At 51.5% G+C, this 24,485-nt stretch overlaps 1 protein-coding gene across 2 annotated transcripts in view; it reads right to left on the reverse strand.

The window, feature by feature from the left end:
• The window catches only part of HNRNPH3 (heterogeneous nuclear ribonucleoprotein H3), a 147,660-nt gene that overhangs the window by 13,707 nt on the left and 109,468 nt on the right, over window positions 1–24,485 (reverse strand). For both annotated transcript variants that reach the window (XM_086922158.1, XM_086922157.1), the window contains one exon: window positions 24,138–24,218. In XM_086922158.1, coding sequence (XP_086778284.1) covers window positions 24,138–24,218 — 81 coding nt within the window. The remainder of the gene's footprint in view (window positions 1–24,137; window positions 24,219–24,485) is intronic.

A 24,485-nucleotide genomic window follows, 5' to 3' on the forward strand; every position in this document is an offset into this window, starting at 1 on the left:
TGCACCAGAAGGATGCAGGAAGCCATCAGTCCCAGCAGCCGCAGCGTCAACCTGACCGAAACCCGGGATATGGGCTGAAAGATGGGAATCAAAGCCTGAATATCCCGAACCCGCCGTTCCGGAGGATAAACCCGAAACTGCGCCGAGTCTAGAACCGCTCTGATGAAAAGGAGCTTTTGAGAGGGACACAGGTGTGATTTCGGCACGTTGATGGAGAACCCCAGGTCGTGCAAGAGGTCTGCCGTCATCTGAAGGTGGTGGACGACTGTTTGGGGCGAGCCCGCCTTCAACAACCAATCGTCTAGGTAGGGGAAGACTGAAACCCCCAACCTGCGCAGATGGGCTGCGACCACCGCCATCACCTTTGTGAACACCCGTGGGGCGCTGGTAAGGCCGAAGGGGAGCACGATAAACTGAAAGTGCTCCAGGCCTACCGTGAACCGCAGGTAACGCCGGTGGGCCGGCAGGACGGGGATGTGAAAATAGGCGTCCTGCAAGTCCAACGCTACCATCCAGTCTTGTGGATCTAGAGCAGCCGAGACCTGAGCTAACGTCAACATCTTGAACTTCTCCTTCCTGAGGAAGCCGTTGACGTTCCTTAGATCCAAGATAGGACGTAGGCCCCCCTTGTCCTTCTTGGGCACCAGAAAGTAGTGGGAATAGCAACCACGCTCTACTTCTGGCCCAGGAACGCGCTCGATGGCCCCCTTGGCCAAGAGGGCCGTAACTTCCTCCTGCAGAAGTGTCAAGTGGTCCCCCGACACACTGTGGTTCTGCGGTGGCATGGCTGGAGGAGAGGTCTCGAAGGGGAGGGAGTAACCCCTTCGGACGATTTGCAGCACCCACCTGTCCGAAGTGATCGCGCGCCAGTGAGCGTGGTGATGGCGAACCCTGCCACCCACTGGCGTCACATGGGGCCGAAAGCACGGACTAGGAGGATTTTGGGGTAGATGCTGCGGGGGAAGGTGTGGTCTGACCCCGCCGTTGTCCCCGACCGCCACCACGGCGGTTACCACGGCCGCCACCGCGTTGGAAGGATTGTTGCGGCGCGTGGCTGGCAGCACGTGTGGGGGCGCCCCTTCCTTGGCCACGAAAGGGACGAAACGAACCCGTTTGCTGACGCTGGGTCGAGAGACCCAAGGACTTGGCCGTGACCCTGGAGTCCTTGAAGCGTTCCAGCGCGTGGTCCGCCTTGTCACCGAACAGGTGACAGCCATCAAACGGCATGTCCATCAATGTATTCTGGACATCAGCCGAAAAATTGGCGGATCTCAGCCAGGCGTGGCGACGAATCGCCACCGTCGTCGACATAGCTCTGCCCAGCGAGTCGGTCGTATCAAGACCACACCGTATTGAATATTTCGCTGCATCCCGGCTGTGAGAAGGTGGCCTGATATGCAGTGCTCACTATTCTAGTGAACACTATGTATCAGTCCAGCAACCCTTATTGATGATTGGTTGTAAGTCAACCTTATAGACCAGCTATCCTAGTAGCGTGGATACGAGCAGTCTAAGGCTAAAGACTCGAGAGGGCGCGTTAAGCCAGCTGTTTACCACACATATACCCCTTGAATACCAAGTGAAAGGACACCACACAAGTGTTATGAAAATAAACAGTTATTTATTTAAAGATCACAACAGCCCTGTACTCTTTATGAGGACAGGGTACTAAGCACAAACCAAAACTCTTACAAAAATACTTAAGTTAGCACAGTATATACAAATGCCCGAGGGGCACGGAAAACCATATACTCTGAAAGTGGAATGCGAAATTCCTAGCAGGTAAGTACAGTACTAATAGCTTTTGGAATCGCTAGGACTTGACTAGGGAATCGTTAGATTATGTCTAGGAGGCCTAGGGGACTCGGGTGCAGTGTGTGCACGCTCACGCGAGATGCGGGACAAAAGTCTATGGTAGCTAGGAATTAGAAAGTTAGTGTTCTCGGGCGAACCCGACCTGGTAGGGAGAAAACGAAAGTAGATTCTGACCCTTGGATAGTGAGGCTATGCTGGGGCACCGAAATGCCGAAGTTACCTAGCCCAGGGGCTGCAGCTGCATAGGTCTGAAAAGACGTCGGGAATCCTCGTAGACGGACCAGGAGCCGGAAGAAAAGATGCTGGCCGGTGACCAGTGAAGAAAGTTCAGTCGGATCCAAGCCTGGATCTTGAAGATAGATGACACCTGAAAGCAGAGGGGACCAAGTTCGAGACTACTAGCCAGTAGTCAGTGGGCACCAGGAGGGCACCGGATGGTAGCCACCTCGACTAGGTGAGTGGGTGACGCTTGACTCGAAGATCTCACGGACCAGGAGGCGTTGTCGGCGACCAGGATGGAGGATCGAGCTGTCCCACGAAGATAGAAGCTGTCGGCGTCGCTGGACCCCAGGATTGGGCAACAAAGCCTTGGCAAATTCAAGCCCACGCGGTGGACCTAAAATGGCGTCTGGAGTGGACCAGGAGGGTCCGGGGTGCCTCTCTTGAAGAAGGAAGCAAAGGCCAGCCTGGAGCAACCAGACCAGCAGTCGTGAAGTCGTTGGGCGTCGTTCAGAGGGCCACAAGCCAGCCGGCTAGTAGCCAAACAACGCGGTGCACAGCAAACAGCAGAAGGGCCCCACGCAGATCGTGGAGATGCAGGGGGGCTGATCTTGGGTGCTGGAGCTGCGCAGGGTCGGGGCTTCTCGGACCCCAAAGCACTCACCAGTGGAGGACACGGTGGGCTTGCAGTAAAGATGTCGTGCAGTCTTGGCGATCGTCGGTCCCTTGAGGTCTCGTCGCACTCACGGTTCTCAGCTGGGCTGTAGAGGTGAGTAGAGGTCAGAGGGGCCAGGGAAGCCGGGTCTCGTCGAGCTGGGTCGTCGGATTCGTGATGAAGGACTTGCAGCAGACCGCAGTGTTCTTTAGGATGGTGCCTGCGGATGCAGGGTGACTACTCCTTAGCCACAAGGGAGAATCTTGAAGAAGAAATCGTGAAGTCCTTTCGAAGAAAGTGGTATCTTGATTCCAAAGATGATCTAATTTTAACAGGGGGCCCGCTCCCATCTTTATACTAAAAAAGGGGGCTGACCCGGTGACTAGGTCCTGCCTATGGGTGGGACTAGGTGGGGGGTGGTTACACCCCTCAGCCATGCCGGACTTCCCCAGGCCAGGGGCTGGTGTGCCCCTGGAACTGGTTCAGACCGGCCTATGCGTAGTGAGCACCGGGGTGCCACTCAGCAGTCACCTTCCTGTAAAGCCCTGCCTACCCAGGATACACAAAACCATGTCTGGGACGGTGCTAGCACCGCCCCTGACAGGAAACCCTTTGTCCAGGCTCCCCTCGCTGGAAGGACTCCCAGCTGCAGGGGGTCAGACTCGTGTCTGTGGTGGCAGCATCCATTTTGTGGAGCTGAGGCTTCAGTTAACTTTAACCGGGGTTCACAGTTACATACATGTCGTGTCCCTCTAGAAGGGTGGAATGCTAACCCCGTCGCCAGAATTGGCGAGGGGTTAGTATTCCAATTCGTATGACACCTTACTCGACATGTTTTGATAAAGCAATACCAAAGATAGCATTTAACCGCGAGGATTATAATGCACTTAAGAGTATATGGTATGCGATATCATGGAACAGCTATTAGGACTTGATTCCGCAAGCTGCAGACAGGCTCAGCTCATGCCAGAGCACCATCTCACACGATTCCAAGCACTCTGCCTTCAGGATTGTCAAGGCCTGCCATAGGAGTGACTGATAGGAATCTGTGTGTCCATTTTAGGGTTAGGTATAGGTATACTACACCTACAGCAAAGGGTGATTACACGACTTTGCCCCAGCTGTCATGCAGCCAGTTGTGTCAAATTTAGGAGGCCAGCCAGGGGTGGCACAATACGTGCTGCAGCCCCTGGCAGCCCTGGGTACACCTATGCCCTGAGTTACAGGGTCTGATAAGGTGGCCCAGTACCAATTGGTAGATGCACCTAGGGTACATGAGGTAATTTAGAAAGAGAACAGCCAGGCTGTGGGTCTGATTGGCAGGCCCACAGCCAGAGAAAGTCGTAAACCAGTGAAACAAAAGCAAAAAAATCTGGGTGATCATAGGATTGCAGACCCTACTCTCCTACATGACCCCCCCCCAAACTTTGGGACAATAAGCTAACCTTGACCAGGTGAGTCTTCTTGTTCTAAGTGGAAATATCTGGAGAGCCCATCGGCATTGCCATGATCAGTACCAGGTCTATGTTCCACTGTAAAGTCCATCCCCTGTAGGGAAATGGACCACCTAAGCAGTTTGGGGTTTTCACCCTTCATCTGATTTAGCCACAAGAGGGGCTTATGGTCGGTCTGAATCTTGAAGTGAGTGCCAAACAAGTATGGCCTCAGCTTCTTCAGGGCCCAAACCACAGCAAAGGCCTCCCTCTCAATAGCTGACCAATTCTTCTCTCTGGGGGTCAGCCTTCTGCTTATAAAAGCAATGGGCTGATCCTGACCATCAAAATTCAGTTGAGAAAGAACAGCTCCCACACCCAACTCAGAAGCATCTGTTTGGACAATGAATGGTTTGGAGTAGTCTGGACTCTTAAGGATAGGTGCTGTGCACATGGCCTGCTTTAGGTCATCGAATGCTTTTTGACAGCCTGCTGTCCACTGAACCTTTTTTGGCATTTTTTTACTTGTCAGTTCATTTAATGGTGTCACAATGGAACCATAGTTCCTGACAAATTTTCTGTAGTATCCAGTCAGGCCCAAGAAAGCTCGAACCTGAGTCTGGGTGGTTGGAGGAGCCCAGTCCCTGATTGACTGTATTTTGCTCTCCAGTGGCTGAACCTGGCCTCCACCTACAAGGTGGCCCAGGTATACAACCTGTGTCTGCCCTATCTGGCACTTGGTGGCCTTGATAGTGAGGCCTGCTGCTTGCAGAGCCTCTAACACTTTCCTCAGGTGGACCAGGTGATCCTCCCAGGTGGAGCTAAAGACAGCAATATCATCTAGATATGCTGCACAGAAGTCATCCAGCCCAGTAAGGACTTGATTCACCAACCTTTGGAAGGTGGCAGGTGCATTTTTCAGACCAAAGGGCATTACCACAAATTGATAATGCCCACCAGGGGTTGAAAATGCTGTTTTGGGCTTGGCATCCTCAGCTAACCTGATTTGCCAATACCCAGCTGTTAAGTCAAATGTACTTAAGTAGTTGGCAGAAGCCAATCTATCTATAAGTTCATCTGCCCTTGGTATTGGATGGGCATCAGTCTTAGTGACTGCATTGAGACCCCTGTAGTCTACGCAAAACCTCATCTCTCTCTTACCATCTTGGGTGTGAGGCTTTGGCACTAGAACTACTGGACTAGCCCAAGGGCTATCTGAGGGTTCAATGACTCCCGATTCCAACATTTTCTGCACTTCAGTTTTTATGCAGTCTCTAACATGATCAGGCTGCCTGTAGATTTTACTCTTGACTGGCAGGCTGTCACCAGTGTCAACCTCATGGGTGCACCAATTGGTCTGACTGGGTGTCAGAGAGAACATACGTCTGAAAGACTGAAGAACCTGTTTACAGTCTTTCTGCTGATGTTCAGAGAGGCTGCCACAAAAGACAACACCATCTACTGACCCATCATCAGGATTCTGAGTGAGCAGGTCTGGGAGAGGGTCACTCTCTTCCTCCTGTCCCTCATCTATGGCCATGAGCAAGCTCATGTCCTTCCTGTCGACATATGCTTTGAGCCTGTTGACATGGAGTACCCTATGGGGACTCCTGGGAGTTCCAAGGTCCACCAGGTAGGTGACCTCTCCCTTTTGCTCAAGGATTGTGTGGGGCCCAGACCATTTGTCTTTGAGTGCTGCTGGGGCCACTGGCTCCAGCACCCACACCTTCTGTCCAGGCTGATAAACAGTCAGGACAGCCTTTTGGTCATGCCAAGCTTTTTGAAGTTCTTGACTGGCCTTAAGGTTTTCTGATGCCTTCTCCATATACTCAGCCATCCTGGAGCGGAGACCAAGTACATAGTCCATTATGTTGGTTGCAGGCTTTTTGAGAGGTCTCTCCCATCCTTCCTTCACCAGACACAAGGGGCCTCTCACAGGATGCCCATACAAAAGTTCAAAAGGGCTGTAGCCAACCCCCTTTTGTGGGACCTCTCTGTAAGCAAACAGAAGGCAGGGCATCAGGACATCCCATCTACGCCTGAGTGTTTCAGGTAGTCCATGAATCATCCCTTTTAGGGTCCTGTTGAACCTTTCAACAAGCCCATTGCATTGTGGGTGATAGGGTGTAGTGAATTTGTAATTGACACCACACTCCTTCCACATAGCAGTTAAATAGCTTGACATGAAGTTTGCACCTCTGTCAGAGACAACCTCCTTAGGGAAGCCCACTCTGGAGAACACTCCAACTAGGGCCCTTGCCACCACAGGGGCTGTGGTGGTCCTAAGTGGAATAGCTTCAGGATACCTGGTGGCATGATCCACTACCACCAGTATAAACTTGTGCCCTGATGCTGTCTGGGGTTCCATTGGACCAACAATGTCAATCCCCACTCTTTCAAAGGGCACCCCCACCACAGGCATTGGTATAAGGGGGGCCTTTGTTGTGCCACCTGACTTACCACTGGCTTGGCAAGTGACACAGGAGCGACAAAACTCCTTGGTATCCTCATTCATGTGAGGCCAGTGAAAGTGTGAGACAAGCCTGTCCCAAGTCTTTGTCTGGCCTAAGTGTCCTGCTAAGGGAATCTCATGGGCCAAGGTAAGTAGGAAACCTCTCTGAGACAAGGGTACAACCAGCCTCCTGGTCATGCCAGGCTTGGGGTCTCTTGACTCAGTGTACAGGAGTCCATCTTCCCAGTATACCTTGTGGGTACCTGTGGCGTTCCCAGCAGCCTCAGCAGCAGCCTGCTGTCTGAGGGGTTCAAGAGAAGGGCAGCCTAACTGGTCCTTCCCCAGGTCTTCCCTTGAGGGTCCCCCTGAACCCAAGAATTCAACTTGATCAAGTTCAAACTCTCTAGGCTCAGTTTCCCTCAATTCCTGCAGGTCAGCCTCCTCTGAGACTTGATCCACAACCTGGGGCAAGGGGGAAGGCACAGCCTTAACCCTACTGCTCTTTTTCTTGGAAGGTGTCTGGTCCATTGTTCCAGGATCCAGCACCTGTTCAGTGGGGCATCTTCTGGCCTGTGACCTAGTCACAGCAAACACATGTGCTGGCAAACCTAACATTTCCAGATGAGTCCTCTGCTCCACTTCTGACCATTGTGATGACTCCAAATCATTGCCCAACAAACAATCCACTGGGAGGTCTGAACTAACTACAACCTTCTTTTGGCCAGTTACCCCTCCCCAGGAGAAAGCTACAATTGCCATATTATGATTGGTAGTGACATTGCTTGCATTGGTCACCAGGAATTCTGTACCTGGCATGATCTGTCCAGGGTCCACAAAGCTAGGTGTCACCATTGTGACACTGGCACAAGTGTCCCTATAGGCCTGAGCCATTTTTCCATTAATAAAAGGTGTCTGTCTGTATTTGCCCAAAGTATTGGGACTTATGTCAGGGGACATATCCATATCCCCTGTACTGACAAGGACAGCCTGAGTGAGGGTGCCCACTAAGTTGTCACTCCCCTCAGAACCCAGGGTTAACCCTACTAAACCCTTGGGAGGTGCACTACCACTGCTGGCTGTACTAGGGGGCACAGGTGCCTTAGGGGCTGCAGTGGCAGGAGTCTGCCCTCCTCCTTTCTTGGTGCACTCACTAAACCAGTGAGTTTTACTTTTGCAGTATTGGCACCACCTTTTAGATTGGCCTTCTTTCTTCTTTTGGGGAGCCTGACCCCCACCCTCTTTGGGTTGTTGGGGACCTGTCGAAGACTTCTGGTCATTTTGTTCCCCTTTCGAATCCTTACCCTTCTGGTCTGCTTTCTTCTGACCACCTTGATTCTGGCCCTGGTTCTGTTTAACTCTTGTTCTAACCCATCTGTCTGCCTTCTTTCCCAATTCTTGGGGAGAGGTCAGATCTGAGTCAACAAGATGCTGATGCAACAACTGGTTCTGACAATTGTTTAAAATTTGCTCTCTCATCATCAAATTGTACAATCCTTTATAATCAGTAACCTTACTGCCCAGCAACCAGCCCTCAAAAGCCTTAGTGGCACAATCTACAAAGTCAGCCCAATCTTGAGACTGAGTTTTCTGGGTATCCCTGAACAGCACCCTGTACTGCTCAGTGGTTAGGCCAAACCCATCAACCAGTGCATTTTTCAAGACTTGGTAATCATTAGCATCCTCCACCCTTGTGGTGAGGAGCTTGTCTCTTCCTTTACCCTCAAAGGAGAGCCACAAGATAGCTGCCCACTGACTTGGGGGAACACCTTGCACAGTGCAGGCCCTCTCCAAAGCAGTAATCCATTTGTGGATGTCATCCCCTTGTTTAAAGGGGGGCACTATCTTACCAAGGTGTTTTGTATCAAAACTCCTTTCCCTATTGCTAGGTACAATGCTGCCACCAGTGGGGACTGTCCCACTCAATTGTTGCTCTCTAGCAAAGGCAAGCCTCTCTTTGGCCAGGGCAAGTTCTTCCCTTTCAATCCTCAGATTGGCTGCCTTTTCCTTAGCTTCATACATTCTCCTCTGGGGAGATGTCATTCCCCTTTGAGAGGAACGTTGAGAGCCATTGGTATGAAGGGATCTGATAGAGCCTCTTGATAGAGATCTATCTCGTCCATTCCCAATGTTAAGCTGACCTGAGAGTGGCCCCAAGGGTCCCCTAGTGCCCATCTCATGTCTGCTTAAGTTGGACCTGGTTAGTCTGCTGACTTCTACCTGTTCCTTTTCTGCCTCATCCCCTGATACCAAATCATCATCCTCATCATCAGCATCATCTGCTTCCTGAAGAGGATGGTCCTGGGCATCAAAGGGACCCTGTAAGGAGGGCATGTTGCCATCTGAATTAGAAGGGTCTGGGTTACCAGCCCTCCTTGCATCATGAGTCTCTAAGAGACCAATCAGAAAGGCAGTTGTGGGGTTAGACCCCTGCTTAATCTTCCTAGAGGTACACACTTGTCGTAACTCATGGAAGCTAAGCGCAGTATATCTTGAAGGGATGACCTGTGGAGGGTCAACTGACACAAGGGGAACCTCAGTGTTTCCTCCTTTGTCCGACATACTGTTTCTAGTGTGGTGTAAGTGATGCACCTACCTACACTATGTGTTTACCTACTGATCCCTTGCTAAGAGTTGCAGCCAAGGTGTGCTAAGCCTTGAGGAGCTACAACAGCTGGTTCAGTAGAACTCAGAGTATTCTAAGCTTTAGTTATGTGTACCTAACAGTACTTATGTGATCTTTCAACAAGATATTCTTAGGATACGTGTGGTAAAACAACAGCAAGCTCAAATCCCAACCGCTGCTCACCAATGTGAGAAGGTGGCCTGATATGCAGTGCTCACTATTCTAGTGAACACTATGTATCAGTCCAGCAACCCTTATTGATGATTGGTTGTAAGTCAACCTTATAGACCAGCTATCCTAGTAGCGTGGATACGAGCAGTCTAAGGCTAAAGACTCGAGAGGGCGCGTTAAGCCAGCTGTTTACCACACATATACCCCTTGAATACCAAGTGAAAGGACACCACACAAGTGTTATGAAAATAAACAGTTATTTATTTAAAGATCACAACAGCCCTGTACTCTTTATGAGGACAGGGTACTAAGCACAAACCAAAACTCTTACAAAAATACTTAAGTTAGCACAGTATATACAAATGCCCGAGGGGCACGGAAAACCATATACTCTGAAAGTGGAATGCGAAATTCCTAGCAGGTAAGTACAGTACTAATAGCTTTTGGAATCGCTAGGACTTGACTAGGGAATCGTTAGATTATGTCTAGGAGGCCTAGGGGACTCGGGTGCAGTGTGTGCACGCTCACGCGAGATGCGGGACAAAAGTCTATGGTAGCTAGGAATTAGAAAGTTAGTGTTCTCGGGCGAACCCGACCTGGTAGGGAGAAAACGAAAGTAGATTCTGACCCTTGGATAGTGAGGCTATGCTGGGGCACCGAAATGCCGAAGTTACCTAGCCCAGGGGCTGCAGCTGCATAGGTCTGAAAAGACGTCGGGAATCCTCGTAGACGGACCAGGAGCCGGAAGAAAAGATGCTGGCCGGTGACCAGTGAAGAAAGTTCAGTCGGATCCAAGCCTGGATCTTGAAGATAGATGACACCTGAAAGCAGAGGGGACCAAGTTCGAGACTACTAGCCAGTAGTCAGTGGGCACCAGGAGGGCACCGGATGGTAGCCACCTCGACTAGGTGAGTGGGTGACGCTTGACTCGAAGATCTCACGGACCAGGAGGCGTTGTCGGCGACCAGGATGGAGGATCGAGCTGTCCCACGAAGATAGAAGCTGTCGGCGTCGCTGGACCCCAGGATTGGGCAACAAAGCCTTGGCAAATTCAAGCCCACGCGGTGGACCTAAAATGGCGTCTGGAGTGGACCAGGAGGGTCCGGGGTGCCTCTCTTGAAGAAGGAAGCAAAGGCCAGCCTGGAGCAACCAGACCAGCAGTCGTGAAGTCGTTGGGCGTCGTTCAGAGGGCCACAAGCCAGCCGGCTAGTAGCCAAACAACGCGGTGCACAGCAAACAGCAGAAGGGCCCCACGCAGATCGTGGAGATGCAGGGGGGCTGATCTTGGGTGCTGGAGCTGCGCAGGGTCGGGGCTTCTCGGACCCCAAAGCACTCACCAGTGGAGGACACGGTGGGCTTGCAGTAAAGATGTCGTGCAGTCTTGGCGATCGTCGGTCCCTTGAGGTCTCGTCGCACTCACGGTTCTCAGCTGGGCTGTAGAGGTGAGTAGAGGTCAGAGGGGCCAGGGAAGCCGGGTCTCGTCGAGCTGGGTCGTCGGATTCGTGATGAAGGACTTGCAGCAGACCGCAGTGTTCTTTAGGATGGTGCCTGCGGATGCAGGGTGACTACTCCTTAGCCACAAGGGAGAATCTTGAAGAAGAAATCGTGAAGTCCTTTCGAAGAAAGTGGTATCTTGATTCCAAAGATGATCTAATTTTAACAGGGGGCCCGCTCCCATCTTTATACTAAAAAAGGGGGCTGACCCGGTGACTAGGTCCTGCCTATGGGTGGGACTAGGTGGGGGGTGGTTACACCCCTCAGCCATGCCGGACTTCCCCAGGCCAGGGGCTGGTGTGCCCCTGGAACTGGTTCAGACCGGCCTATGCGTAGTGAGCACCGGGGTGCCACTCAGCAGTCACCTTCCTGTAAAGCCCTGCCTACCCAGGATACACAAAACCATGTCTGGGACGGTGCTAGCACCGCCCCTGACAGGAAACCCTTTGTCCAGGCTCCCCTCGCTGGAAGGACTCCCAGCTGCAGGGGGTCAGACTCGTGTCTGTGGTGGCAGCATCCATTTTGTGGAGCTGAGGCTTCAGTTAACTTTAACCGGGGTTCACAGTTACATACATGTCGTGTCCCTCTAGAAGGGTGGAATGCTAACCCCGTCGCCAGAATTGGCGAGGGGTTAGTATTCCAATTCGTATGACACCTTACTCGACATGTTTTGATAAAGCAATACCAAAGATAGCATTTAACCGCGAGGATTATAATGCACTTAAGAGTATATGGTATGCGATATCATGGAACAGCTATTAGGACTTGATTCCGCAAGCTGCAGACAGGCTCAGCTCATGCCAGAGCACCATCTCACACGATTCCAAGCACTCTGCCTTCAGGATTGTCAAGGCCTGCCATAGGAGTGACTGATAGGAATCTGTGTGTCCATTTTAGGGTTAGGTATAGGTATACTACACCTACAGCAAAGGGTGATTACACGACTTTGCCCCAGCTGTCATGCAGCCAGTTGTGTCAAATTTAGGAGGCCAGCCAGGGGTGGCACAATACGTGCTGCAGCCCCTGGCAGCCCTGGGTACACCTATGCCCTGAGTTACAGGGTCTGATAAGGTGGCCCAGTACCAATTGGTAGATGCACCTAGGGTACATGAGGTAATTTAGAAAGAGAACAGCCAGGCTGTGGGTCTGATTGGCAGGCCCACAGCCAGAGAAAGTCGTAAACCAGTGAAACAAAAGCAAAAAAATCTGGGTGATCATAGGATTGCAGACCCTACTCTCCTACACCGGCCCTCAGCCACAGCTTGACCGAGTTTTGCCCGCACCTCCATGGGGCATTCTGGCAGCAGTTCCGCGACCGTATCCCACACAGAGTGGGTGTAGCGGCCCAAGAGGCAAGCAGTGTTGCAAGACCGCAGGCCCAAACTAATGGACGAGAAGACCTTTTTGCCAAACTGGTCATACCTCTTGGATTCCCGGTCGGGCGGGGCCGACGGGAATGCGGACTGGGAGGTCGAGGCCTGGATCACCAGACTCTCAGGAGTGGGGTGGGTAGACAGGTACTTGGGGTCGTCCGGACAAGGACGGTGGCGCCTGGCCACGTTCCGATCAACAGGCGCACCTGAAGCGGGCCTGGACCACGTGCCCAACAGAACGTCTGACAAGGCTTCATTAAACGGCAGAAGTGGCTCCTGTGGGCATGACTGCGGTTTGAAGACCTCGGTGAGGATGTTAGGCCTCACGGCCGCGACGGGGAGCTCAAGGTGTAAGGCCTTGGCAGCCCTCATCAGCACCACAGAATAGGCAGCTCCCTCCACCGATGCCACGGAAGGAGGAGAGATCAAACCAGGGTTAGGAGAGTCGTCCAAACCACTGGCATCCCCCAAGTCACCTGTCCAGTCCGGGTCATACTGGCACTCGCGTGACAGAGGGTCCTCGGACCCCTCCCAACCTTCACCGTACTCCTCATCCTCTCCGTATTCGGAGTCAACGATGAAGACCGGCTCCTCGGGGTTCATGGGCCCCATCGGCGCCGGGACCGGCGTCGATCGACGCCCGTCCGGCGCCGCGTCCGGCGTCGGAGAAGGTAAGGGGGACGGCGCCGCCCGGAGCCGGCGCCGGAACCCCACCGCCGGCCGGAGCCGGCACTGGAGAACCGGCGCCGCGCGGGGGCGGCGTCGGGGGTAACCCCGATGGCAACGGCGCCGGGGAGGCCGGAAGACCAGCCGGCGCCGATCCCGAAGGCCCGTGCGGCGCCGGGGCCGGAGCACCCGACGGCGCCGAGGCAGGGACACCTGAACCGCCAGGGCCCCCAGACGGTAGCACTGGGCCCGAAGGCGCCGTAGGCCCCGTCGGAGAAGCGAGCGCCCTCATGGCCATGAGGAACGCCTCGATCTCCTCAGGCGTCGCGCCATGCCCAGGGACCGGAGGGTATGAGGCAGGCCGCGCCGGCGACTCTCGCGGAGCCGCGGGGTTGGGGTCACCCGAGCCCCCGGCCGCATCGCGCGAGCGTCGGGGGGAGTCGGGGGTACGATGACGACGCCCCGACTTCTTGTGCTTCCTACCTGACGAGTGGTGTCGACTTCCGGAACGCTCGGCGCGGCTCCGCGACCGCTCCCTCGAACGCTCTCTCGACCTCCGGCCGGACCAGGACCGCTCCCGGTCCCGACGTGGGGCCGACACCCGGAGCTCCAGTAGCTTGCGGGACCGCTGCCGCCTAGCCTTGTTGGTGAGGGCCCGGCAGTCGACACAGGAGTCCACGTCGTGGTCGGGGCCCAGACACCGGAGACAGAGGCGGGGATGGTCCGTGACCGACATCGTGCGCTCACAGTCATCGCAATTCTTGAACCCAGGCATCCTATCAGGCACAATAAGAGAAAAAACAATCGAAAAACTTGGTCAAAGACCGGAGTACTGCTCTTCAGATCTGCGTCCACTGGCGCGGAAAAAAGAAGAACTGACGTCAGCGCGCGGAGGCGGCGTCTATATACTCCAGCGACGTCATCACGGCGCACGACGCCGACGACGGAGCCGCAGGGGACGCCTGCAGACGACGCCTACCGACGCGCAGGGGTACAGCTACGCAAAAGTTTCCGGATCCAGACTGACGCCTGGGGATATTCTAAGGTAAGGAATCTAACACTAACGTGTTTCTTTCAGATTTACTATGTCCAACTGGACTCCTTACCGTCTTTAGGACGGGGGCGATGACACAGACTGCTTGATAACGAAGAGTCTTTTCCCCTCCCCACAGTACGCCGTACTTGACCCGGAAGTCGTTCCTCCCGGAAGTCGTTCCTCCCGGAAGCAGGACCAAGCAGCCTGACCAATGGGAAGCCATCCGAACAGGTCGAGAGCAGTAGAAAAAGCTGGAAGCTCAGGCAATCAGGGCACTAGCTGAAAGGAAGCCTGCGGAGACCGGGGCAGACACCGACTGAACCGAGGACGCCGATATTCACAGAGAGACCGCCGGGGAGAATCCAGACGAAGACCCGGAAGGTCCCGATACCTGGACCGAGGAGTGGTGGAGCCTGGAGGACACGCACCAGCCGCCACAACTCAGGAGAGTTGTGGCAAACAGCGTAACGGGAGCCGCAGGGACAGCGAGGGAGCAGGGTGGGGCAATTTGGGAAAGATACTGTAACCCCTTGACTCTCTCCTTACCCACACTAATCCGTGAGCCATCCTACACCTCCCCGCCTGGATAAGAGTCATACTTGTGCTAAATGTTTTAGAGGCTCGCCTTTGCTAGGATCACAACTGCTCATATTCTTGACCTTACGGTACACCTGGTTAAAGCCCTCCCATGTGTTTTTCCTGACCTCCCACATGAGAATACAACCTTGCACGTGGTGTGGTGACTGACTAGCTAAAATATGTACCCAGGATGTGGACAGTGACCGCCATTTTCTTTTTTTGAATGATTGCGGTACTCCGGGGAAAACCATACCAAAGGGGATATCAAGAGGTTCCTGGACCATCTGACGACCCCGCTAAAAGAGAACCCTTGACAGACAACTCCATTGGAACTTCTATGCTCTATCAACGGGACTATTTTTTTTTTAGAGACTATTTTTCATCTTTATTTAAGCTAAATCCCGACTTACTGCGGGATATTAAATACCCTAAAAAAAAAAATCCTACAATATTCATCCTATAAGGCCTCCTCGCTTCTGTTTCCGACCGTCCCTCCGACATTCTGCTCAGTTTGTCCGCTTTTACACTGTCCTTTCCGGTCAGGTGTATTGCTATTATGTCTATGCTCTTTGGCATTGCCCATCTACACAACTATTGAGCTAGTGAAAGTGCTAAAGACTGTCCCTCCTTGTTCGTTTATGTAAAACATGGTGGTGGTGTTGTCTATTAACACTTTCTTTCCGTAGAGCTCTTTCGGAAAAGCTTTTAAAGCTAGGAACACTCTTTAGTTCTATGTAATTGAGGTTTACCGCATCCTGCGGTGTCCAGAACCCCCTTACTTTGAGGTGTTTCATGTGCGCTCCCCATCTTATTTGGGAAGAGTCTGTTATGGTCACTGTTGGAGATGGTTGTTTGAAGAGTCTTCCTTGTTCTATGTTGGTTTTGTTCCACCATGCCATCTCCTGATTAACTGTGGGTGACAACCACTAGATATTCCCAACTCCCTGTTGCTTGTGACCATTGCTTTTGAAGCCATTCCTGGAACGGTGTCATGTGCAAGTGAATGTTGGAGGCTACTAGTTTCGGTGCCCCTAATCTGTTGATGGGGGTGCTTTATTTGACAGGGGGCCCTCTGGGTCTCACTGTCCTTGTCCTCTGCAGCCCTGGGCTGACTAAGGCAAGGTAGAGAGGGGCAGGTTACCTGGAATGCATGAAGCCATCATTCCTAGAATCTTCCTCACTGTCAGAGCTTGATCCCGGTGGTACAGGTGTCTCTCCTGCAGCAGTACCAATGCTTTCTTCTCCCTTGGTAACTCCTTCCCTACTATAGTGTTAATCTGCGCTCAGAACACCTTCAAGGAATCACAATGAGGGTCCATTAAATCACCTAACTATTATACAACATTACAGTCTTAAACGAGTGATTCCATATCATTATCGTCATGATAGTGAAAATGATAATGGTTGAATCTATAAAGTAAAAAACATCCCGTGTATCTCTTCGTTTTCAATGCCAGAAACGAGTGAAGCATAACAAGTTTTACCGGGTGTTATTCTTCTAATGAGAAATTCATGAGACATTCCATGCAATGTGGCGTGTTGTGATTATTGAAGTGCATAGTTCCTGAAATGGTGATACAACTACCGTAAACAACGTGACCAAGTGACCCGCTGTGCTCGATAAGCGATTGAGCCCATATTACATGTTAATGCGATCTAAAGCGCGTGAACGTGCGTCAATTACCCTTTCAAACGGAACGAAGTTAAATGCTCACTACCCCGGTGATTTAATGGACCCTCATTGTGAATGCAAATGCTACTTACCAGTATGCATCTGTTCTTGGCATGTAGGGCTGCTGACATTCATATCTGTGCATAGATCGCCGCCTAGTGTTGGGTCCGGATGATTGCACAATGTTGTCCTGGAAGAGTCTTCGAAGTATCACGAGATAGGTGGCTCCTCCCCTGGACTACAGTGCGCATGGGCATCGCCTCCATCCCCAGATTGTTTTTAGCCATTGGCCGAGATGGAGTGAAGTACGTGAGTGATGACCATGCTATATGATTTATATATATATGTGAACAAGGGCAACTGCCCGAAACGCGTCAGTCTCGTATGCTGCCTCTGCCTTAAGAAAATAAAAAGAACTTGCCTTGACTTTGGGACTCGTGTCGTTTTCTGGGTCTCCAGATTTCAGTCTTCGTGCTTTGTATATATATATATATATATATATATATATATATATATATATATATATATATATATATATATATATATATATATATATATATATATATATATATATATATATATATATATATATATATATATATATATATATATATATATATATATATATATATATATATATATATATATATATATATATATATATATATATATATATATATATATATATATATAAATACTGCAGCTGCTACAGGCGCCGGGGAGGAGGGTGGGCGATATGAATGTCAGCAGCCCTACATGCCAAGAACAGATGCATACTGGTAAGTAGCATTTGCAGTTCGAGGCATGTGGGCTGCTGAATTCATATCTGTGCATAGAATACATAGCAGTCCCTCCATTAGCGGCGGCCGCCCGTGCCAGCTGCAGCAGTCTGAAAAAGTGTTTTGAGAACAGCCTGCCCAACAGCTGCCTGCTGTTTGGAATGCACGTCTACACAGTAGTGTTTAGTGAAAGTATGTGTGGTAGACCATGTGGCTGCTCTACAGATATCTTCCAAGGGAATGTTACCTAGGAAAGCCATAGAGGCCCCCCAACTTCCTGGTGGAATGGGCCCTCGGTGGGATAGTGAGAGTGCGCTTAGCTTTAGCATAACAGATCTGGATGCATTTCACGATCCACCTAGCGATCCCAGCTTTGGAGATAGCGTTTCCCTTGTGGTGTGTGGCAAAAGCAACAAAAAGCTGCTTGGTTTTGCGAAAATCTTTTGTCCTGTCCACATAGTACATCAAGGCTCTCTTAACGTCAAGGGTGTGGAGCATCCGCTCCGCCAGTGTCTCTGGGTTTTGGAAAAACACCGGCAACTCAATTGTCTGGTTCATGTGGAATTGAGATACAACCTTGGGTAAGAATTTAGGGTTAGTGTGGAGCACAACCCTGTTAGCATGTACTTGGAAGAAAGGTTCTTGGATGGTGAGCGCCTGCAACTCGCTAACCCTCCGTAGCGATGTAATTGCTACTAAGAACGCCACCTTCCAAGTCAGAAACTGAAGCTCACAAGAGTGCAGTGGCTCGAAGGGAGGACCCATCAGCCTTGTAAGAACCACATTGAGGTTCCATTCCGGAGCTGGTGGGGTCCTTGGTGGAATGACTCTTTTGAGTCCTTCCAGAAAGGCCTTGATAGCAGGGACTTTAAAGAGTGACAGGTGTTGCCTATTCTGGAGGTATGCTGCCATAGCAGACAGATGAATGCGGATGGAAGAGTACGCCAAATTGCATTGATACAGGTGGAACAGGTAACAAATGATGTTTTGAATGGAGGCATCTAGCGGGTCAATATCGTGGTTAACACAGTAGATGACAAACCTCTTCCATTTAGGCGCATAACAAGCTCTAGTAGTGGGCTTCCTTGCCTCCCGAATGATGTCCATGCAATCGGGAGGTAGATTGAGGTAGCCAAACTCTAGGACTTCAGGAGCCAGATCGCCAGGTTGAGCTCTTGCGGATCTGGGTGCTGAATGTCGCCATGGCTCTGCGTCAGAAGGCTGGGAGTGAGATGAAGCCTTTGATGCGGTACCACGGAGAGTTCCAGAAACGTGGTGTACCATGGTTGGCGAGCCCACGTTGGAGCAACCAGGATGAGAGTCATCGAGTGCTGCCTGAGCTTGCGTGCCACCAGCGGTATCAGAGGTGCTGGGGGAAAAGCGTACGCAAATCTGCCTGACCAGTTCATCCACATCGCATTGCCCTGTGATTGCGGGTGTGGGAACCTGGCGGCGAAGCTTTGGCATTTTGCGTTCTCCTTTGTGGCGAACAGGTCTATCTCTGGATGACCCCACTTTTGGAAGTACGGTTGGAGTACTGATGGATGTATCTCCCACTCGTGCATTTGGTGGCTGTGCCTGCTGAGCAGGTCCGCCATCTGGTTGTCCTTGCCCGGGAGATGCTCCGCCATGAGGAAGATGTTCCTCTGAATGGCCCACTTCCACATGCTCTGAGCCAGATGAGACAGCTGTGGAGAGTGTGCCCCCCTGCTTCTGAATGTAGTACATGGCTGTCATGTTGTCCGTCCGGATCAACACGACCTTGTTGCACAGATGTACTTTGAACGCCTTTAAGGCCATGAAGATTGCCATCAGTTCCAACACATTGATGTGCATCTTCCTTTGCTGTAGCGTCCATAGTCCCTGCACTGTGTAGTGGAGTACATGCGCTCCCCATCCCTGGAGAGAAGCGTCCGTCAGGATAATCTGCGGCACAGGCTCTTGGAATGGTCGGCCCTTGCAAAGGTTTTGTGGATTCCACCAATGCAGAGAGTTGTATGCCCGACCGCTCACCAACACTAGGTCTGTCAGTTGCCCATGAGCCTGAGTCCACTGACGTGCAAGGCACTCCTGAAGCGGACGCATATGTAGTCTCGCGTGCGGGACAATGGAGATGCAGGAGGCCATCATGCCTATCAACTGCATGAACACCCTCGCGGGAAGCGAGTGCTGAGGTCTGAATCGTTGGATCAGCGTCTGGATACTGGCGATTCTCACTGAATTTGGCTGCGCAGTGGCTGCCAGAGTATTGATTGTCGCGCCCAGATACTGTCGCACGTGGGCGGGCTGGAGATGGGACTTTGGGTAGTTCAGAGAGAATCCCAGATCGTGCAGGAGATGAATGGTGCGTGACACGTGGTCTACGCACTGCTGTTCTGTCTTTGCTTGAATGAGCCAGTCGTCCAAGTAGGGGTAGACGTGGACGTTCTGGCGACGGAGATGCGCCGCCACAGTCGCTAGGCACTTTGTAAATACCCTTGGCGCCGTGGTGACCCCGAACGGCAGAACCCTGAACTGGTAATGCTGGTCTTGAATCGTGAATCTGAGATACTTCCTGTGGGAAGGATGCAGGGGGATATGAAAATATGCATCTTTCAGATCCAGCGTAGCCAGGATGTCCCCCTGCTGAAGCAGAGGGAGCACTTGCTGTAACGTGAGCATATGGAAATGCTCCGAGAGAATGTACCAGTTGAGGGGCCTGAGGTCCAGGATGGGCCTGAGGGATCCGTCCTTTTTGGGGATTAGAAAATACAGGGAGTAAACCCCTGTTCCCCTTTCCTGCAATGGAACGAGCTCTATCGCCCCTTTTTGCAGCATGACTAGAACTTCCTGCTGCAACAAGGTCAAGTGCTCGCCGGACATAGGACGGCTCCTTGGGGGTATGTTTGGTGGAATGGAAGTGAGTTCCAGACAGTAACCGTACTGGATAAGAGACTTGACCCACCTGTCCGTGGTGATGGATTTCCACGCTGGCAGGAACTGCTGGAGTCTCCCCCCGACCGGTGTTGTATGGTCGGGGGGCAGTGACAAGACGTCACTGCTTGTTGGCGGTGGTGGACCTGGAGCTGTTGTTTCCACGTCCCCTGCCCTTGACATTATTGCCTCTGTAGCCACCTCTACCCTTGTTGTACGAGGTTTGGGTGTTACTCTTGTAATACTGTGTGGACTGCGATGCCTGACCCCTTGAGGTGCCTCTGGAATTTGAGCGGCGAAAGGAACCACTCCGAAACTGCTGATTTTGGAGGGCCCCCATAGATTTGGCAGTTTCCGTATCTTTTTTCATCTTTTCCAGCGTCGCATCCACCTCAGGGCCAAACAAGTGGTCAGGATTAACTGTTTGATTCAGTATTGTTGTTTGAATATCGGGTTTGAACCCCGAAATTCTCAGCCAAGCATGCCGTCTAAGCAACACACTGGTGTTGATCGCCCTGGAGGCTGTATCTGCCACATCCAGCGCACATTTTATGGATGCATTCGTGATGAGCTTTCCTTCCTGAATCAGCATTTCCCCTGCCTCCTTGTACTGGTCAGGCAAGTGTTGCAGTAGTGATTCTAAGGTGTCATAATGAGCCCTATCATAGCGTGCAAGTAGGGCCTGTGTGTTAGAGATTCTCCAAATATTCGCTGCCTGTGCAGCGATTCGTTTCCCTGAGGCCTCGAAGATCTTGGACTCCTTGTCTGGGGGAGGAGCGTCACCAGTGGTCTGCGAGTTCGCCCTCTTCCTAGCGTTGGATACAACCAGCGAGTCCAGTGGCAAGTGTCCCTTGATGTATGTTGGATCCGAGGGCGCTGCCTTATATTTCTTGTCAATGCGAGGGTTGACGACACGCGCTCGGGTGGGCTCCTTGAAGACCTCCGTTGCGTGTTTGAGCACCCCCTTAAGCATTGGCAGAGTTTTGACCGACTTTTCAGCCACTGAGAAAGTGTCAAATAAAAAGTCCACATCCACGGGGTCCGAGTGCAGCTCGACATCGTGGTTAGCCGCAGCGTCCTCTGTCGGTGACGTCTTGGCCGCAAAAAGTTGCGTGTCCTGGCCCGACTGCGGGTCCTCCGGGTCGCCTCCGGCCGACCACGGTACGTGTTCCTCCTCCGGATCCGAGTACGCCGGATAGACGTACTCGGCGTCCTCCTCGTCCGCATCGCCTGCGGCGGAATGCGTCGGCGAGTGTCCTAGGGCTTGTGGAGACATAGGTTCCATCAGGGCCGAAGAGTCCACAGAGTCCCTCTTATTTTTGAGAGGGATCCGAAAATGTTCCAACACCGGCTCAGTGGTGATTTTCCTCTTGAGGAGAGACAGTTTCCCAGTATTTGCGTCGATGATAACCTCTCGACGTTCCTCATCAGCAAGCGGCTGGAGCCGAAGCTTTGACACCACTAAGGCAGCCTTCGGCGTCAAAACCTCCTTCGAGGGGCCTCCAGGTTTCGGCGCGAAAGCCTTCGGCGTCGACTTTGGCGGCAGGGTAAAACGGATAGGCGTTTGCGCCTTCGCCGGCTTCGGCGTGAGCTTAGGCGCTACAGTGTCACTGTCCTTCCGTATCCGCTGCAGGGATTCCGCTACCTTCTTTGTGATGGCAGGAGAAGGCTTGACCGGCTCGAGCGATCCTCCCACGTCGAGAGTCGGATCGATGACAGGCACCTTTTTCGGGGCCGACACCTCATGCGCCATGTTCGCAAGGGCCGGCGCCGGCCGAGCCCTGTGCGCGTCGTCGGCATGACGCTTCTTCGGAGCCGTCTTTGGGTCCCCGACCCCTTTCGGCGCCGACGCTGCCGCGTCGGTCGACTTCGCCGCCGACCCAGAGGGCTTCGGGTCGGCCATCTTGGCGTGGCTCTTCAAGTCGGCCATCTTGACTTTTTTGGAAGTTGACGCCTCCAGAACCTTCTGCCCCAGCGCAACTTTCACTTTCGTTTTCGCATCAGAGGGTGCGTGGCCAGATGGCTTCACTTTCGTTTTCTTCAACGGGAGTGGTGCCTCAGAAATGTCCGTGACCGGGCCCGGAGGCGGGGACGTAGGACTTATAAGTAGATCTTGGGTAAGGCCCGAAGGCGATCCCTCGACCTGGGCCGTATAAAGGGGATTGACCCCTAAGTCTGGTTGGGGATGCTCCTCCTCCGAGCTATCCCCTACGGTGGCAATATCCCGATAGTCGTCCCCTACCTAGTCGGCGACTTCGTCAAAGTCCTTATCACCCGCGTCGTAGGCATCCCCTTCGGACGCGGGACCAGATTCCGAACCTTGTACGTCGTCCTCGTCTCCGACAGATTCTTGGAATATGTCGTCTGGTGGGGGCGCCGCGGTAGCCGAGAACTTAGCCTGGAGCCGACTGGCCCGACGAATCTTCAGAGTTTTCTTGCACCGGAATTTCGAACACGCCATGCAGCTGTCTTCGTCATGGTCCGGTGACAAGCAGGTATTGCACACGGGGTGCACGTCGAGGTGTGAATATTTGGAGTTACACACCGGGCATTTCTTAAACGGTGTCCGCTCCATAGCAGAAGTGTAGTGTAGGCCCGTCCGCGCCGAAAGCACGCGGAAGGGTAGCAAGAGTTCGGAGCTGAGAGTCAGACAAGAAACCGAACGCAACTATACCGACGCTCAGCCTAAAGACCTTTTGGTCTCGAGTAGAAAGTTGAACAACTATCGGTTCCGACAGAGGGAACCGAAACACATCCGAACCCAATGGCAGAAAAAAACAATATGGGGATGGAGGCGATGCCCATGCGCACTGTAGTCCAGGGGAGGAGCCACCTATCTCGTGATACTTCGAAGACTCTTCCAGGACAACAATGTGCAATCATCCGGACCCAACACTAGGCGGCGATCTATGCACAGATATGAATTCAGCAGCCCACATGCCTCGAACTCCTTTGTACATTAACAGATTCCCCTGACGAAGTGCCTGTCATGGGCACGAAATGCATTGGGAACATGCTACTTCAAGTGTCAATGGATGTAAAACATTTGTGAATGCAGAAATATCTTGGATGTGATATTAAACATCAAGATTCATGTTAAAGAAGCATTAAAATTTAAACTGGATGAACTTCACAAACACAGTTTGAAAACTCATGATTTAAACGACACGTTGAAATATTAAGAGATCTGATGATCTTGTAAGCTGTGCCCAGAGGGTCGTTCCCTAGACAAAGGGGACGCTTTTCTTCTACTTGTGAATCACACCTACTGTTCGACCAGGTGATACCTCCGTGGCACACAACAACCTTCACCTTTGATACAATTTAGCTTGTACCCAGTCTACCCAGATTGTGAGGTAAATTAAGACCCAATCAAAGCTCCATTATTGTCCAATTTGAGTGTAAGCCGAATAGCTTCCTCCGCTGAGGGATGACTGCAAATGTGGCTTTAATGTTAGCACGATGGACAATAGCAATCCCCCCCCTCCCACTCTGTAGAACTCAAACCCTTCTGGAATGTCATTATTAAGATCAGGATCAGAAGAGCCATTAGTCCAGGTTTCAGTGAGAAAGATTAAGTCAGGGTTTTGCTAATACATAAAGACTTCTAGTTTGTATTTGTTTGGGGAGTGACCTAGTGTTTAGTAACACACATGTAAGAGTCCAATGGTTCACAATTGTGAATGGGTTGAGAACTTGTGAGCCTAGCATGATGTTTTAGTGCACCATTAGGATTAATTCAAGTAGCAAAATTACAAGTTGGGTAGCACCATATATTGGTGTCCCCCAGGAAATACATTGATGTGCATTTCTTTTTGCTTACCTCAGAGTAAGATGTTCATTAAAGTCTCTTGAGTAGGACCAGTTCAAGTTATGAGTAGGTGTTCTGGTGCATTCAGACTGCTGACTAACTCAGATGGGCTTGCCTTAGGCACGGCCATGCAGCATTGTCCATTGATCGTGTCAGGTAGCAAAAAAAACTAGCACGCTAACCGAAATGGCAGCCCGCACTAACTTGCGGGAACTTACCAATGTGTCAAGACAAGGAAGGACAGCAATCAGTAAAAACAGCAAGGTAAACAAGTATTTTAAAAAGCTGCTCCGAAAGAGCTTTACCACCGCTCTACGCGCAAATTCAGACAGCGCTACAAGAAATACTAATTTTAAATATTTGTTAATAAGTATGTAGACAGTAGCACTGTAAACCTAGACCTCAGGTCAAATAACTACTCCAAATAAAATTTTGTAAACGCTCACCATAGCCACCCAAGCCATCAGGATTTCCATACATTCCAAAATTGCCAGCCATTCCCATTCTGCCGTAACCTGCTTGATTATCTAAAAAGAAAAGATAAATTCTTCATTAACAAAAACATTGAGTTACATTAATGTAAACAGCAACTCCAGATTAAGAAATAGAATGTCACGGATGCAAAGTGACACTTTCATTTAATTTCGGCAATCATGACGAGAAGCTAGTGTTCATGGCTTAGAAGAACAATTACTTACCTGTAATCTGTGGTTCTCCAGTATTGGTGTCTTTCATAGATTCACATGCCTGAATTATTACCCGTCGGAGTGGGAGTCCCACGGTATATAAAAAAG

Source organism: Lissotriton vulgaris, chromosome 5 (genome assembly GCF_964263255.1).
Source record: "Lissotriton vulgaris chromosome 5, aLisVul1.2, whole genome shotgun sequence".
Classification (NCBI taxonomy): Eukaryota; Metazoa; Chordata; class Amphibia; order Caudata; family Salamandridae; genus Lissotriton; species Lissotriton vulgaris.